A 12,594-nucleotide genomic window follows, 5' to 3' on the forward strand; every position below is an offset into this window, starting at 1 on the left:
GTCGGGTTGGCCCCTGGCATCGGGGCTGGCCTCCTGCACGGGGCTGGGGTGGACGGTGGGGAGATCGGTTGGAAGAGCGACAGGGTTGGAGACCCCACCCCAGCAACGGGGGACTGTCGCCACTCGGGAGGGGGGCCAAGGGCAGGCTGGATGCTCAGGTGCTGGGCGCTGCCCTGGCCCTGCGGGGGAGGACGGAGTCAGGCCTGCCCCAAGTTCTTCCTCTGCCCATCGCCCCCCCTGCTGCCCTTCTCTCTGGTAGGGGGTCCTCCTCCCCTCCAATCTTGTCCTGTGTCCATCTGTTGCCCAGAGCAGGGAGGATGGTCCAGTGGAGGCCAAGCAGCATCCGCGGGTGGTCAGCCTGCAGAAGGTGCTTCTGGCTGGGACCCTTCCTCCCCCTCCTCCCCCTCCTCTTCCTCCTCCTCCCCACTCCCCTTCTTCCTCTTCCTCCTTCCCCTCCTCCTTCCTTCTCCTCCTCTTCTTGCAGATATTTCATGACCCGATTGATGATGTTCCCTAGTTGGGTCGTGAGACGTCTGCAAGAAAACCACCACACTCAGACAACCCCCACAGTCCTCTTCCTCTCCCCCTCCATTCCCCAAACTCCACTCTCCATGCTAGCCAGTCTGGTAAACCTGCTCCTCCTGCTCCTCCGGGAGGGCTGGATTGTCTCTCCTCTGCTTGAGAGCCCTCCTCTTTATTGGACCCCCAGGCCAGCGGGGGAGGGGAGGAGTGGTCCGGGCTTGCCCCCCCCTCCGCCCCCCCTCCTTCCTGGCCGAGAGGCGCCTCCTCCTCCTCCAGCGCCCCCTGCTGGGCAGGGCCTGAAGCGCTCCTCGCTTTCCCCGGCTGCGCTGATGGGCTTCGGGGCTCCTTGACAGTTACAATAACAAGGCCGGCCTTGCCCTGCTTCCCAGCGAGCGGACACTGGCGGCTGCTCCCGCTGAAAGATGAACAGCGCTAATTAGAATCGCATAACATCCGGCCACATGGCCGGCCGATCCGTTTCCTGAGATCCGACAGCTTTGACGACAGTTGGTTTATGTTTTCCACGAATATTTTGTTCTCTGGGAAACCAGGAGCCTCTGCAGCGCAACGGCGGCCCAGGTAGCTTGGCAGAGCCCAGGCCGGGACCTGGCCGGGACCCCAGGCCGGCCGGAAGTCCCAGGCCCTGGCTTGGAAAGTGCTGCTCCTGGTGCCGGGGGGGGGGGCGGAAGGAAGACCTCCCCCACGGCTGCTCTGGCCCCATGACAGGCCCTTGCCCGGGCGGGCAGGGTTGGCAGCTGGCAGGGTCCGGCTGCTGGCCCCAAGGCTGCCAGGTGGGCCATCCGTCCCCCTCTAGGTCATCCTCGGGCCATGGCGTGGACCAGGAGAGCAGCTTCCGGCCTTTGGGAGGCAGGAGGTGACCGCAGCGGGCAGAGTCAGTGGAGGAACGAGCAGTTTTCAGAAGGAAAAGGGGAGCCCCGTCTCTCAGCCCCTGCGGTGTCCCCAAAGATGCCCAGGAGGAGTTTGCGGAGGGGGGTTGCAGCCTGACCCCCCCCCCCCAAGACCAAGCGCCACAAGAGACGGGGCTGTTTCCACTTTGGGAGGCGGCTGCTCTGGGGCCCTCCTGAATTTGTGGGTGTTGGAAATTAGATTCGAGCGAGAATAACAGCCTTAAGTGCTAAGAAACAGTCTGTGGGTGAAAGCCCCCCCCCCGCCTCTGGCAGTGTGCCAAGGGAGGGGACCCCGGACGTCTCCCTTTGGGGTGACATCTGGAGATGATGATGATAATAGTAATAATAATAGCAATACTAATAATAGTAATAAAGTTGGAAGGGACCTCGGAGGTCTTCTAGTCCAGAGGCCCCCAACCTTTTGGGCACCAGGGGCCGGTTCCATGGTTTTTCCACGGACTGGAGGGTGCATGGTTTGGGGTGCTGCCTGCATCTCACGGATGGAGCTTTGCTTGTTTGTTTGGCATGCTGCGGCCCGGTACTGGTCCATGGACCGAGGGTTGGGGACCCCTGTTCTAGTCCAGCCCCCTGCTCAAGCAGGAGACCCTAACTCAGTGGTGGCAAACCTATGGCACGGGTGCCAGAGAGACCTCTCTGTGGGCACGCACGCCATCGCTCCAGCCCCGCCACTCCCCGTGGCCCCCTCCTCACCAGCAGCCCCCCCCAGAGGAGAGTCGCCCCTGGGCGTGGCCCACACGAAGCAGCGCAGCCAAGGACATGGTAGCCAGGCAGTGGGGACAAGACTCCACCCTTGCACCCCATTGCACGCAGATGATGCTGCGGGGCACGGGTGGAGGGCATGGCCACCATTATGCTGCTGGGCTGCCTGGGTGATCTGTGGCGGGCCGTGGAGGTGGTGGGTGGCCCAGCGGGCAGGAGAGGCAGGGGCGGGGCAGTTTTTGGGCACTCAGTCTCTAAAAGGCTTGCCATCACTGCCCTAACCCATTTCAGACCAGTAGCTGTCCAGTCTCTTCTTAAAAGCCCCCAGTGATGAATCACCCAGAACCTCTGGAGGCAAGCTGCAACAGCAATTCCTGGAATCAATAACAATAATAGAGTTGGAAGGGACCTTGGAGGTCATCTAGTCCAACCCCCTGCTCAGGCAGGAAACCCTATACCATTTCGGACAAAGTGCTGTCCGGTCTCTTCTTAAAAACCTCCAGTGTTGGAGATGGTCCTTGGATCCCAGCTGTAGCTGCCCCTTCACCCACTGATGGCTAGAGGCCCAGGCCTAGATTACGTCCTGTCTTGACTGCTGCAAGCTTCTCCACGTGGGGCTCCCCTTGAAGAGTCTCGGAAGTTGCATCTGGTGGAAAGGGGGAGGGCAGGCTGCCAGCCTGGGTGAAGCCCCGGGATTGTGCGATAACTGCATTGGAAGGTCTGTCCCAGTTGCTGGTTGTGTACTGAGCACACTCTCGGGAGTTAACATTTCTCGGCCCCGAAAACCTGAGTGTCTGAATGCCGGTCTTGTGAATTTGACCAGTCTGAAGGAGGCCCTGCAGTGGAAAGTCCTTCTGCCTCCTCCGGGGCTCCTCCCTCGGGAATCAGCACCTCTCTTCCTTCGCTCCCCGTCTCTTGCCTGGAACTCAGCTCCAGGGACTGACTTTTTACTTCTCTGCCTTGGAAAGAAATGGCAACTCTTGACCCAAAGGTGCTTTTTCCCCCAAAAGGCAACTGGACATTCTTGGTTTGTTTTCCTTGAAAACATTTCACTTCTCACCCAAGAAGCTTCTTCAGTTCATCAGTTGCCTTTTGGGAAAAAGCACCTTCGAGGCCTGGAGGACGGAGAGTCTCCGTAGACGCGTAACGTATCTTGAGTGCTTGGCCTGAGTTTGAATCAGCAGTCGCGGTAATGCAAAGCCCCCCACGGCTGACTGCGGGCCCTATTTTGGGGGGCGGTCCCGGTCCTCGGCTGCTTCACAGACCGACATTGTTGACTGCAAGAGTCCCAAGGCGGAACCGCCTCTCCTGCCTCCGTCCCTGCCCACTGGGGGGGCATAGCTGCCCCACTCCTTTGGGGTCAGAGTGCTTTGGAGCTACTCTGGATCCCCCCTCCGGTTTTGCCATCTTAAGGCAACTGGCAGGGCTGGTTTTAAAGAATCCCTTGCCAAGTCTCCAAGGGCAGGCCCTAAGAAGGCAGCTAAACAGGGCAGCATGCCAGTCCTACAGGACGCCCCACCTCAGCACTCGGGGGGGGGGACCTGGACCAGTGGTTCTCAACCTTTTAAATGCCGCGACCCCCAACCGGTCGTAAATCGAGGACTACTCAACCGGTCGTAAGTCGAGGACTATTCAACTGGTGCGGCACCGTTTGCAGAATGGGACTTTTGGCAGGCTCAGCAGGGCAGAGACAGCCTGGACAATTCCTATTGGCTTTTGAAAGCCAATAGAATTAGACTCTATTCAAGAGAGTCTATTCTATTGGCTTTCAAAAGCCAATAGAATAAAAGGGAGTAGCACAGCTAAGGAAAAGGGGAAAAAAAATGGCGGACTGCGTTGTTTGGCGACCCCCGTGAAATGGTCGTTCGACCCCAAATGGGGTCCCGACCCACAGGTTGAGAACCACTGACCTGGACGGAGAAGCATTGGGGTGCAGGGCGGGGCCTTGGGGGGGGGACTACTCCCCTTTCCTCCCTGGGCAGCTGAGGGCTGGCGGCCTCTCTGGGGTGAACTTGCCGATGGGATGGGAGGGACTCCCGCAGCCAAAGCAGCCCCTCTCTTCCCACCTGGGGGGCAGCACCCCCAGGCGTGGCCCCCTCCCTCCCTCTCTGCAGCTTCTTGCTTGTCTCCTAGAGTGCCTGTCCGAAGACTGCCGCTCCGTGATCCAGCAGCAGGCCTGCGCCCTGGGCCTTGCCATGTTTGCCACCCTGGTCAAGCGCTGCACCCACCTGCTGCAAGAGGTCTCCCTGGGTAAGGCGGGGGGCACGGGGGGGGTACAGGGCACCTTTGGCCCACAGTCTGCGGGTCCGGCACTTTTCTTCTGAGGGGGGTGAGGGCTGCAGTGTTAGGGACCCCCCCCCAATCTCACTGCTATCCCCATCACTCTGGGCAAGGGTGAGATGCCGGTCAGCCCGTCCAGCTCCCTTTCAGCATGGCGGTCCTGGCCTCAAGGGGGATGCAAGGGCTGGCCTTGGGGAGGAAACCCCCCCCCAACAGATGTGCCCAGGCCATCCTCTCTTGAGTTTTGTTGTCTTTGGGGGGGGCAGATTTTGGGATTCAGATCCCTCTGGGTTTCAGGGCTCCTTCTGGCTCCCCTGCCCAGGAACCACGCCAGGGCCCCGGAAGAGAAGGGCCCCTCCCCATGCATGGGGCCAGGGTTGAGCTGGAGAGGCCGGGGGGGGGGCAGATGCCACACACAATAGGCCAGCCCCTCAACCTGGGCAGACTTTGCCGCATTCGTCTGCCTCGCCCTGCTCAGTGTCTGCCTGAATGTGGCGGCCTGGGGTGTCCGGCTTCCCAAGTCCATTTTGCCCTGGCCCAGCCCTGCAGTCGGAGCCTCGTCCTCCCCACGACCCCTTTGCTCTTTTCAGCCAAGAAGCCGCCGGGGTTTGAACATTTGCACAGCGTGTACAAACCACGGTTGGTGGACTCTGGCTCTCTCCGGTCCGCCATAAAAATAGCCCCGGCCTCCACTGCCGGCTTGGCTTGTGGACGACGGTTTTCATGGGGCGGCCTCAGCCCCCCCCCGGTGAGGAAGTGGCCCCCAGCCCATGTTCCCCGGCCCAGACGGGTGGCTCTCAGGGGGCTGGCCTGGCAGGAGAGGCTCCCCCAGTCTGCCTGAGGACAGCCAGCCCCGAGCGCGCCCGGGGACCCTCTGGGCTGCCCCCCCAAGTAAGGGTAGAGAGCCCCCCTTCCTCTCTCTGGGACTGGCACCTGCAAGGCAGGTGGGGGGGTCCTCCTTTTGTGCGTCTGCCTTGTGGCTCTTGGCACCCCTGGGCCTCGGAACCTCCTCCTGGTTGGGGGGGCCCAAAGCCTTCGGCACCTTCTCCACTGCCCCCCACCCACTGCTCCCTGTCCCCTTAGAGCACTGTCCCCATTGCAAAGTGTCACTCGGTTCACACGCCCCCAAAAATATTCAGACAATCCAGTTTGCTTGTTTGCTTATGTGTGTATTTATTCCTGGGGCTGCCGCCCGAATCCGTGTGACTCTGGGTGGAATTTGACATCCGGTCTGTGAAAAGGAAGCACAGGCGGTCCTCAGGTTACACACCCCTCCTTTAGCGACCATTCAAAGTTACATCTATCCTGGAAAAAAAGTGAATTACGACCGTGTTTCACACTTTCCACCCTTGCGGGAAACACACACCCCCCCATGGTCACCTGATCGAAATTCGGAGGCTTGGCGACGGGTGTTGTGGAATGGTGGCCGCTCCAGCGTCCCCTGCCCCTTTGTCCAAACTTCTGACAGGCGGAGTCAGTGGGGGAGCCAGTTTCACTTAAGGACCGTGGCTAGCAAGGTCATAAAAAAGGGCCAAAGCGGTCACTCAGCCACTGCCTCACTTAGCAACAGACATTCCAGGCCGGTCGTAAGCCAAGGATCCCTGGATAGCATCCCGAAAGAAATCCATAGACCAGGGGTTCTCAACCTTGGCAACTTTAAGACTTGTGGACTTCAACTCCCAGAATTCCTCAGCCAGCAAAGCTGGCTGAGGAATTCTGGGAGTTGAAGTCCACAAGTCTTAAAGTTGCCAAGGTTGAGAACCCCTGCCATAGACAGTGAGGGAGAGAATCGCAACCTCCCCGAGCAGGTTTAAGGGGTCACTTAACTGGGGGGGAGAATAGGACCCTCAAAGGGGGCTGTGGAGGGGCCCCACTCAGCGGCCTGGTGGTGGGACTGCAGCTGGCCCGTTGCGCTCTTGCGAGGGCAGCCTTGAGGGGCCCGTGGGCTGGGCTTTCCCGGGAGCTGCCTCGGCAAGCCCAGGGGGGCCCTCTGACCTGCCCCCCCCTTTTCCAGCAGGGGCGGCTGAGGCCCAGGGAGAGGCCGAGGACGACGACATCAAGGTCTCCGCTTTCCCGCCCGACCTGAAGGAGCTGCTGCCCAGCATCAAGGTGTGGTCGGACTGGATGCTGGGACACCCGGACACCTGGAACCCCCCACCCAGCGCCCTGGAACTGCCCCCCGCGTACGTCTCCTGCTCCCCTGCCCCCTTTCTCGGAGCCAGGCTGGTGCCCCTGCTTCCTCGGGTCCACAAACACACCCGGTGGGTCCTGTGGGTCCACGGGCTCCATCGCTCCCAGCCCAGCCCGGTGCCGCCTCCGCTCAGCTGGACCAGCTGGGTGGTTCTTGACGCTGGGAAGGCTGGGGGGGGGCTCCAGCGAGGAAGGCCCCCCTCCTTTGGACCAGAGGAGCAGGATGTCTGCCCCCCCCTTTTCTTTCCCCCCCCCCCTTTTGGCCTTTTTTTTTTCGTTTTGGCCGAGGAAATGGAGCTCTCACACAGGAAGTGCCGGGCCCCCTTTGGGGAGGAGGACGGGCCTGTTTTCTGTTTGCTGGCTGGCTGGGAAGGAGCCCGGGAGGGAGAGGGGGGGAGGCAGGGGGAAGGTGGGGCTGCTGCCCTCCCTCCCCCAGAGCCACCGCTGGGCCCTCACTGGGCAGCAGCTCCGGCCCAGACTGGCCGTGCCTGGCTCTTCCTGCTGCTCTTCCCAGGGCTGAGGTGCCAGTACGGCCACCTCCGTCCCCAATGGGGGTTGCCTACCCTGGAGAGGGGCAGAGCTGCTGATCCCCCCCCACCGGTCTCCCTTGCAGGGCCGTCCTTGATTGGTGGGGCCGTGCTTGAGAGTGAGGAGCCGGGACTTCCATTGCTCGATACTCCGCTGGCTAAAGCGGAGCTCGTTCCCGCTGCTGCCTCCTGCCGAAGAAGTGGGGAGGGCTGGGGGGCCCTCGGACGAGGGGCAGGAACTCTTTCCCTCCCCTCCCCACCCCACGGCCGGCCCAGCACAGCCCCGGCACAGGGCCCTTGTCTCCCGTCCCCCGGGTGGCAGTCGGTTCCCAGGGAGCCGGCCCGACTCCGAGGCCTGGAAGCCCGGCCCAGCTGCGGCAGAGTCAGTTTATTGCTTTCAGCTGGTACTTGAACCCGGGTCTCCAGCTCTGGAGCCCTGCCCAGGCTTAATCCCCGGAGCTTTCTCTGCAGCTGTATGACACTCCGCTGACCCTGGATGAGGATAGGAAAAGGCAGGCCGTGCCAAGCCAGCGTCTCTTTTTCATTGGGAGCCTGGCGGGCTGCCCGTGACCAGGGTTACATAATGGGAAACATAGCCGGGACGCTGGAGAGCCCTCCTCGCCAGGCTGCCGGGGCCCTCCCCAGGCTGTAGATCTTCCTAATTGCCCCCCCCCCGCCCGGAGATGGCTGCCTTCCGCTCTCCCCCCCCCTCCCTGCTCTGAACCGACAGGAGGGCAGGCGGTGGCACTGCTGGACGCCAGGTGTGGGGCACAAGGGAAGCAGCCCCCCCCCCCCCCGGCTGCTCTGGAGGGAAGCCCCTCTTTCGGGTGGCAGGCGGGTGAGCCAAAAGGCAGCTGCTCTCCTGCCCCCTCCCTGCCCCATCCTTTCAGCGGGGGGGGCAAGGGGGGGCTCAAGGTTTCTCTTGGCACTGCGTGAGAGCAGGGAAGACGGCCCAATGGCCTGGCTGCCTGGCCTGCCTCCTGCAGAGGACCTGGCCTTCTCTGGGCTTCTCTGCTCCAGTCGATGCCCAAATCTGTCCCAGTGAGAGACGCGGGGGGGGCATCTTTGCCAGGCCTGGTCTGGCCACGGCAGGGCATGGCCCTCCCACCCTCAGGGCGCCAGCAGGCCTGGCAGGTGGGGAGGCTGGCTGGACATGCCTGAAGCTGTCTGGGCATGCCTGCCAGGACGCCCTCCGTCCCCCGTCCTGTCCCCCCCCTCAAGCTGCCCAAGGTGTCCTCTGGGCCTGCAGGCTGCATTCTTCCCCCCACCACCACCTTTGTCAGTGGGGGGGCCACGATGCAGGAGACATTTTATGCCCCCATCCCCGTTTTTTCTTCTCTGGCAAGGAGGGGCAAGAAGGCTCTCCAGGCCTAGGGGGAAGCAAGGGGGCCGTAGCCCCTCAGCCCCCACTTCCCGGCCCTCGAAGAGGGGGGGGTCTTCTACAGGAGCCTGGCCCTGGTTCCCAAGGCCAGGTGGGTCTTGGGGAGGAGGAAGCTGCGGGCTCTTGTGCCCAACTGGGTCTCCTCAGCGGGTCCCGTCAGGGCCGGGGGGGGGGGGAGAAGAGTGCACCCCAGATAGAGGGGTGGGGGGAAAGTTCACTCTCAGTTTAACCCTGGGGGTTTTGAGGCAAGCCTCTCCCCCCTCCTCCTCCTCCTCCTTTCTCCCCACCATCCATGCCTGCTCGCCCCCTTGGCCGGCCTGCTGGCCACCATCTTGGGCAGGGGTCCCAGGCCCCTCCGGCTTGGGTGGAGTGTTAGGTTTTGATTTACGGCCGCCGATCCCACCCCTCTCCCAGGGCCATCGTGAAGCTTGCAAGATGTTTCGTTTCAGCCCGATCCTTCCCCCCCCCCCCCCCCCGACACACACACCCCTCCCACGTTTATTCCAGCCAATAAATGAGTGCAGATTCTCCACCTGGAGAAGCTTTGGGGGGGGGGCCTGGCTGCAAGCCTGTCCCGGAGAAGGTTAGCTCAAAGTCAGCCCCCTTTCCTGCCCCCTCCGCCTTGGAGTGGAAAGACCCCCTCTTCAGTCCCCCTCCCCACCCTCTCACTGGGGCTGTGGGTTGCCCTGCCGTTCTTAGCAGCGCACCAGCTCCCTGCGCCTGCCCCCAGCGCCCTCGCCCCCCGGGCAATGGGGCAGCCCCGGGTTCAGCCAGCTTGGGCAAGTGGTCCCCACCCCACAAATGTTCGCAGATGTGTTTATTCCTTTCAGGGTCTTCCTTTACCTTCCTCAGCCTGCCAGCCCCCCCCCCCCGCACAGAAAAAGGGCCCTGTGGCTCGCCCACAGCCAGGTGGGAGAAGCCCCTGCCCCCTTCCCCCACGTGCCCAGGGGTCTGCCAGAGGTGCAGCTGCGGGCAGAGGGGCCCCGAAAAGCTCCCTTGCAGCGCTGGAGGGGGGCAGAGGAGGGGGCAGCTCCCCTGGCATTCCCCCCCCTCCCATGGGCCAGACTCCTTTTGCCCCGGTGGGTTCTCCCTCCCTCTGGGCCTGAGTGTGATTGAAGCCTCCGTCCCTTCCTCTCCGTGCTGCCCCTCCCGGATTCCTCTTCTCCCCCCCCCCCCAGGATAATAGGACGTGCCTTCTCCAGCTGTCCAGAGTGACTCAGAGGCTTCGGCCTCTGTCGTGCTGGAAACATCTCCCTCCATGTCAGGATGTTTTAGCCTTGCCCCACGTCTGCAGAACTGCCTTGCCTCTCCAAATTTGTTTTCCTTATTTTTCCATAATTCACCATTGGGGACGCTTTTGTAAAGCGAGGAGCAGATAAACAGTTCAGAAGAATGCTGGTTTTTTTTTTCTCTCTCTCACCCAGCCCCTCCCCTTGGGGCAATGAGGACTAGAAAGTTACTGCTGGAGTTTGTTTGGGCTCGGCACGCCCACGGCCGAAGGGCTCCCGGCAGATAGGGGGCGGCACTGAGAGAGAGAGAAAGAGAGGGGTGGGGGGGTCTCTTGCTCCTGGTTGCAGCAGGTGGGGGCCGCAGGGCCCACCCACCCCCCACCCCGCAGCAGCTGAGCCCGCTCTCTGCCCCCCCCCCAGGACCTCGGTGGACGTGTGGGCGACCCTGGCCGGCTTCTGCAACATCCTGACCACGGTGAACCAGTCGGAGGTGCCCCTCTACAAGGACCCCGACGAGGAGGACCTGGCCCAGCTGGGCCTGGAGGAGGACCGGCTGCTCTCGGGCTTCGTCCCGCTGCTGGTCGCCCCCCAGGAGCCCTGCTACGTGGAGAAGTCCTCGGACAAGGTCAGGCCGGGGGCAGGCCGGGCCCTCCCTCCCTCCCCTCCCCGCTCTGGGCTCCTCTCCTTGGGAAGCATTTTTGTGCAAACGGAACACGATTAAGTCATTGAGAAAGGGTGTTAAGGGAAAATGTCGACCTTTTAGCCGCCTGACATCCAGCTCTTGTGTCATGAAACCCCCTCTCGACTTCCTTCTGCTGCTGCGGCTGCAGCGGCTGGCTGTTGCGTGTGTGTGCGAGAGAGAGAGAGAGAGAGAGAGAGAGGGGGGGGGGGGGCTTGCTGGCATGCCGCGTCTCCGGTCATTTCCTCCCTTGTTTAGAGAGCGCAGCTTGCCTTGGCAGCCCTCCCCCTCACTCCAAATGGCTTGCATCACGCTCCAGCAGCCTCCTCCTCGCCCCCTCCCCATCCTTTCGCCCCCACCACCACCAGGAGGGGGGGCTGCAAGGAGGAGGCCAGCGTGGAGATCTTTGGAGCTGCTTCCTCTGCAGAGCAGCAGCAGACGGACAGGCAGACGGACAGCACCATGCCGGGCTGGGCAGAGGAGGCTGCTGCCCACCCAGCCCTCCTGCCCCCCCTTGCCTCCCCCACTACGCCTCCCAGGTGCCTCTGCTCCGATCGGGCAGCGGGAGCCAGGGTTTGTGTGCAGTCCGTGTGGGCAGAGGGTCCCGGTTCCGAGGGCAGTGAACTTGAAGGGGGGGCAATGGGGAGAGTGCCCCTTTCCGAAGCCGGGCCCTGGGCTGGACACGGGAGCCCAGCCTCACTCCCTTGACCAGCACGGGGAGCGCTCAGCCCTGCAGCACCTGTGGAACCCCGGCTGGGTCAGGGCGAAGGGGGCTCCAGCTCCCGAGGGGAACAGGGGGAGAGGAAGTGGAGCGAAGCCATAAATCTGGGTCTCCCCCCCCCAAGTCTGGTCGGGGCTGCTGGAGGGTTGGGGGGGCTGTGAAGAAGAGCCTGGTAATTGATGTCCGTTGGGGCTGGGGCGCTGCCAGCTTGTCTTGGCCCGGCTCCAGCGTGCTGTAATTTGGGAGCCAGGTGTGAAGCGACGTCTGTTCCGTCTTGTTGCAAGGAGCACCTCGAGAGAGAAGCCGCCACTGGGGGGGGGGAGGGAAGGGGGCCCTGAAGCCTCCAGGAAGGAAGCAGCTGTGCAGGTGGGGGGGGAGGAAGTCGCCCGGCAGCAGCAACCGGCTGCTCCTGGCTGGGGATGGGAACCCGCCGCGTCTCTCCTGCACAGGTGTGACGACGCCAGGCGGCCTTCCTGCCAGGGGGCGCCGCGGCAGGGCCAGCACCTGCATAAGGAGGGGGGAGCGTCTTCTGCATTCTGGGGGACAAGGGGGCCCTCCCCAGAGGAGAAGGGTCACGGCCCCCTCGCTCTAAGGAGAGCCCAGGTGTCTGGCTCCCAGGTCAGAGGGGTCCCCAGCTCCGACCAGCCTCTGGTAGAGGGGCCTTTCCCCCTGCAAGCCCCCTCTGGAGGGGGACCCCGCCTCCCCCCTCCCTCCTGGATTAAGGACCTGTCCTGGACGAGGACGGGGGGGGGCTCGCTTGCTCTTTGGGGCCGGCCCTGCAGATCCACGCTTTGGTGGAAGTGATCCATGTGCCCCCCCCCCCTCCGGGCAGGCAAGAAGGGGTCTGGCGTGGGGAGAGCGATGTGGGGAGGAAAGGGCAGCCCACCTCTGGCTTCTGCAGGGACCCCTGAAGTGCTTGCACAGACCCCCAGCCCCTCTGCTCCCCCCCCTTAATCTAGCACTGGGTGTCTCCGCTCGTCCCCCTGAAGGCAAGCGGGAAAAATCCTTAGCCAACCAGACCAAGCTCTGGATTTGGACCAACGAAGGCCCACCCCTCAGTTCTCCTCTACCCCCCCCAGAGGTCTTCAGCTGTGATCCCCAAAGGAGGACCGACCCCAGGCGGAAAGGGCTGCCTCTTTCCCCCCCAAGCGGGAAATTCGGTTCTCCTTGGTACGTTTCTTTGGTGGCTACTCGGTCCCTTTCCTCTCGGTAGATGCTCTCGGGCCCCTTCAAATATCGGGGTCCCCTGTCTCGCCCCAAAGCCCTTGTGACACACACACACACACACACACACCCCTTGTGCGTGCAGGGTGCTTTTTTGGCAATGTGCGCAGTGGCCGTCTCAGCCGAACATCAGAAGTGGACGTGTGGCTGGCCTGCAGTGCCCTTTTGGTTCCTCAAGCCAGCCAGCAGAGAATGTGGAGAATCTTTGCAGCT

At 62.8% G+C, this 12,594-nt stretch overlaps 1 protein-coding gene across 3 annotated transcripts in view; it reads left to right on the forward strand.

Moving 5' to 3' along the window:
* The window catches only part of SMG6 (SMG6 nonsense mediated mRNA decay factor), a 75,268-nt gene that overhangs the window by 39,249 nt on the left and 23,425 nt on the right, over positions 1-12,594 (forward strand). For 2 of the 3 annotated variants that reach the window (XM_039368231.1, XM_039368233.1), the window contains 3 exons: positions 4,284-4,400; positions 6,445-6,613; positions 10,178-10,382. In XM_039368231.1, coding sequence (XP_039224165.1) covers positions 4,284-4,400; positions 6,445-6,613; positions 10,178-10,382 — 491 coding nt within the window. The remainder of the gene's footprint in view (positions 1-4,283; positions 4,401-6,444; positions 6,614-10,177; positions 10,383-12,594) is intronic. The other variant, XM_039368232.1, reaches the window with a different exon arrangement.

The sequence above is a fragment of the Crotalus tigris genome, unplaced genomic scaffold, assembly GCF_016545835.1.
Source record: "Crotalus tigris isolate CLP2741 ecotype Arizona unplaced genomic scaffold, ASM1654583v1 scf7180000020724.653033, whole genome shotgun sequence".
NCBI lineage: Eukaryota > Metazoa > Chordata > Lepidosauria > Squamata > Viperidae > Crotalus > Crotalus tigris.